Genomic DNA, 3,931 nt, shown 5'->3' with positions numbered 1-3,931 from the left:
CAGATGCAGACCCTAGGACAAGGATTCCATTGTGTATTCACAACTGCTGTAACAAAGTGCCACAAACCAGGGGGCTCAAAACAACAGAAATTTCTTCCCTCACAGTTCTGGAGGCTGGAAGTCCAAAATCATGGTGTTAGCAAGTTTGATTCCTTCTTGCATGTTCAGAGGGAGAATCTGTTCCATGTCTCACTCCCAGCATCTGGTGGCAGCTGGCCACCCTTGCCATTTCTTGGCTAGTAGACATATCATTCCAAACTCTGCCTCTGTTGCCACAGGCCTCCTGCCTGTTTGGCTGTGTTCCTCTTCTCTATCCTTGGCTGAGGGCTGCTCTGGGAGGTATTAGACCAACGGAGAAAACCTAAAGAATAAGTAGCCAGCCTGGCAAAGTGCAGTTGAGGAAAGAGAATTCTGTTCCTGGCAGAGGGAATAGCATTTGCAAAGTTCTAGAGGTCAGCAAATCATGATGCATTTGGAGCATTGAAAAGCATTGAAACCTAAGGGATCGTCAGGGCTCTACCTTGGGAGAGCTTGTAGGCCACACAGAGGTGGGTGGACTTCATCTGGAGGGCAGTGGGGAGCCATGGGAGAGTTTAGAGCTTGGGAGAGACCAGAGGACTGAGACTTTAGAAATAGTCCTGACTGCTGTGTCGTGATGAACTGAAAGGGCTGTAGACGGAAGGCAGGGCTGTTTCGGGAGAATGCCGAGGTCGCACTCCGTGCTGGGCACTGATTGTGCATTATCTCATTTAATTTTCACACCACTGGTCCTGTAACATCGGTTGCTCATCATTAAACCCATTTTACAGATCTGGAAGCTACGGCCCAGGGAACTTAAGGAATTTACCTGGCATCACACACTTTGTCAATGGCAGAGCCAGGAATCAGGACTTGAGCGGGGTGCCCCACTGGGTAGGAAACAGACTCACAATGAGAGATTTGGGGGATGAGTTGTGGGGAGTGAAGGGGGAACTTGAGGCTGATGGCCATGGCTCTGGCTAAGGAATGGGGGACACATGGAAACTCAGAGAGGAAGCTCTGAGTTGAGAGAATAAAGCTGGTGCAGGCCCAGAGTCCTACCTGGTGGCGAGGACTTGGACCACCAATTCCTGCCAGCCCAGCCCTGACCTTGGCAATTTTCCCTGCCCCCACATTAAGTCAGTTAGACTCTGAGGACATATGAACTCAGACCTGAGTGATGAGAAAGAGCCAGCTACAGGGAGAAGGGGCATTCCAGCTCGAGCAAATAGCGTGTGCAAAGGCCCTGGGGCAGAACCATGCCTGGTATGTTGGAAGAACAGCAAGGAGGCCATGTGGCTGGAGCAGAGTAAGTGAGGGGGAGAGAGGAAGGAGGTTTGGAATTTGGATTTTAAGAATTGACCTCATGGGCAGAGGGTGCCCTGAACAAGTCTGGATCCTCTGGGAATCTTGAGATGGGGTAACATTGGCCCTTTCCTCAGTGGGTCTTTGGGAGGCTCAGGGAGATGATGCTGGCAGACTGTGTGTGTGAGGGCTAGATTTGTGCCCTAGGGGGGCCCCAGCCCACATTGTGGCACCCCTGAGCCTTACAAGTCCAGGAGCTGGTGCTGCTCTGAGCCTTCCAGAAGTTTTTTCAAAGGCTGCCCAGCCCCCCAGGTCAGAGCCCCAGGAATTCTGTCTCAGGTGGTGGGGGCAGGATGAAATAGGACGATGTCACAGAGGCTGGGAGCATCTGGAACCCTGGGGGCTCCTGGCTTCCGCATCATCTTCCAGGAAGGCCACCTGGGTAGGTTGGCTCCTCCTGGGACCAGCCTTCAAAGACACAATGCACCTTGGGCTGCTGCCAGGAGCCGCTTCCGTCTAGGACCGCCAGGTCCCTGCTGCTCTGCTTAACTGTCCCTGAGCCCCTGTTCAAGGTCACCTCCATTCCCACCTGGCCACGGGCTCCCTGGGAGGCCCTGGAGATGCCCGGAGACCTCCTGTCCACCGTCCCCAGCGGGACCTAGCTCCACGCCACAGCCAGAGAAGGAGGGGCCGGCCATGGGGTGGCTGCGGCTGGTCCTGGCCCTGGTGGCCGTCAGGGCCTCTCTGATCCTGCTGGGGCTGCTGGTGCCCTCGCAGGGGGTGGTGCGGGCCGTGCTGGATGGCAACTCGAGCACGGTGGACTTTGCGGACTTGCCAGCCCTGTTCGGGGTCCCCCTAGCCCCTGGGGGCATGCGGGGCTACCTAATGGAGGCCAAGCCGGCCAACGCATGTCATCCCATTGAGGGCCCGCAGCTGGGCAATGGCTCCCTGGGCGCCATCGTGCTGATCCGCCGCTACGACTGCACATTTGACCTCAAGGTGCTGCATGCCCAGCGGGCCGGCTTCGAGGCGGCCATCGTGCACAACGTGCGCTCCGACGACCTGGTGCGCATGGCCCACGTCTACGAGGACCTGCGGCGCCAGATCGCCATCCCGTCGGTGTTTGTGGGCGAGGCCGCCTCGCAGGACCTGCGGGGCATCGTGCGCTGCGACAAGTCGGCCCACATCCTCCTGTTGCCCGACCACCCGCCCTGCCCGGACCTGGACTGCCACCCCGTGCTGGCCATCTCCTGGGTGCTGGGCCGCACCCTGGCCCTGCTCACGTTCGCCACCTTCGTCCTGCAGCACCTGTGGAACTGGCTGTGGGCCTGGTGGGCCCGCAGGCCGGCGGTCATGGCGCAGGCCAGCCAGAGGGCCCAGGTGCGCACCTTCACGAGACGCAATGACTTGTGCGCCATCTGCCTGGACGAGTACGAGGAGGGCGACCAACTCAAGATCCTCCCCTGCTCCCATACCTATCACTGCAAGTGCATCGATCCCTGGTTCTCCCAGGCCACCCAGCGCTCCTGCCCCGTGTGCAAGCAGTCGGTGGCCGGCACGGAGGACGGCTCTGACTCCACTGTTGACAGCTTCGGCAACGAGGAGGACCCCTCGTTGCCTGGCCACCACCCCCCGATCTGGGCCATCCAGGCCCGGCTGCGCGCCCGGAGGCTGGAGCTTCTGGTCCGAGCCAGTCCTGGCCGCCGCTGCAGCACCACCTCCGTGGGTGCGGCTGAGGCCAATGAGGGGCTCCCTGAACCCCTCTGAGACCCGCAGCACCCTGGCTGGTGGAGATCGGGGCGGGGAGGGTGGAACCTAGGAATGTTTCTAGTCTGGAGACTGGGTAATAAAGTGGGTTTGAAAGCGGACGCTCGCCCTGGCTGCTGTGGGACCTCCTGGCCACAGGCCCCGCGTGCCACCCACGTGGCACACCCCAGCTGAGCCCAAGGCTGGCTCCCCGGCGTCCGCGGGTGAGTGAGGGGCTATGGGGCCCGGTGGGGGGCACGTGTTCTTGGTTCATCATGCCCGTGGTGGCCCTGTGACGGGGCCCCCGTGCCCTGATTCCCATCCTGGGTACACGAGCAGCTGGTTCCTTATATGCTTATTATTATTTAAACCTTAAAAAAAATAAACTTGTGATTTTGGAATACTTTTAGCTTTAACAGAAAAGTGGCAAAGATACTCCAGATAGTTCCCAGGGACCCCTCAGCCGGCTCCCCCTGCACGTTCACGTCTTACGTCCACACAGCACGTTTGTCTCCACCGAGGAGCAGCGTGGGTACGTGGCGATGAACTACACTCCGGATTTCTTTTGCATTTCCCCATCATTTCAGCTACTGATGGTGGCAAATGTCAAACACACTGGAGTAGAGAGAATGGAATAATGATCCTCCCCACGTGTACCCTTCGCTCAGACTCGACAATTATCTACTCCTGGTCACTCTGGGCTTCTCTACTCTTCCTCCTCCCTTGCTCAGCTGCTGCAAATCCCAGATGTTTTTTCATCTGCAAATCTTTCAGTTTGCGTCTCTAAAGCAATAGTTCTCAACTGGGGTGGAGATTTTGACCTGCAGGGGACACTGGGCGATTTCTGGGGACATCTGTGGTT

At 58.0% G+C, this 3,931-nt stretch overlaps 1 protein-coding gene across 1 annotated transcript; it reads left to right on the top strand.

The window, feature by feature from the left end:
- The first annotated feature begins 1,277 nt into the window (after window positions 1-1,277).
- Window positions 1,278-3,090, top strand: ZNRF4 (zinc and ring finger 4). The gene is given in 2 exon segments (XM_064480276.1): window positions 1,278-1,327; window positions 1,686-3,090. Coding segments are annotated over 2 exon segments (1,455 nt in total).
- The last annotated feature ends 841 nt before the right edge of the window (window positions 3,091-3,931 follow it).

Source organism: Camelus dromedarius, chromosome 27 (assembly GCF_036321535.1).
Source record: "Camelus dromedarius isolate mCamDro1 chromosome 27, mCamDro1.pat, whole genome shotgun sequence".
In the NCBI taxonomy this organism is placed as follows: Eukaryota; Metazoa; Chordata; class Mammalia; order Artiodactyla; family Camelidae; genus Camelus; species Camelus dromedarius.
This window is presented reverse-complemented; position numbering and strand designations above follow the sequence as displayed.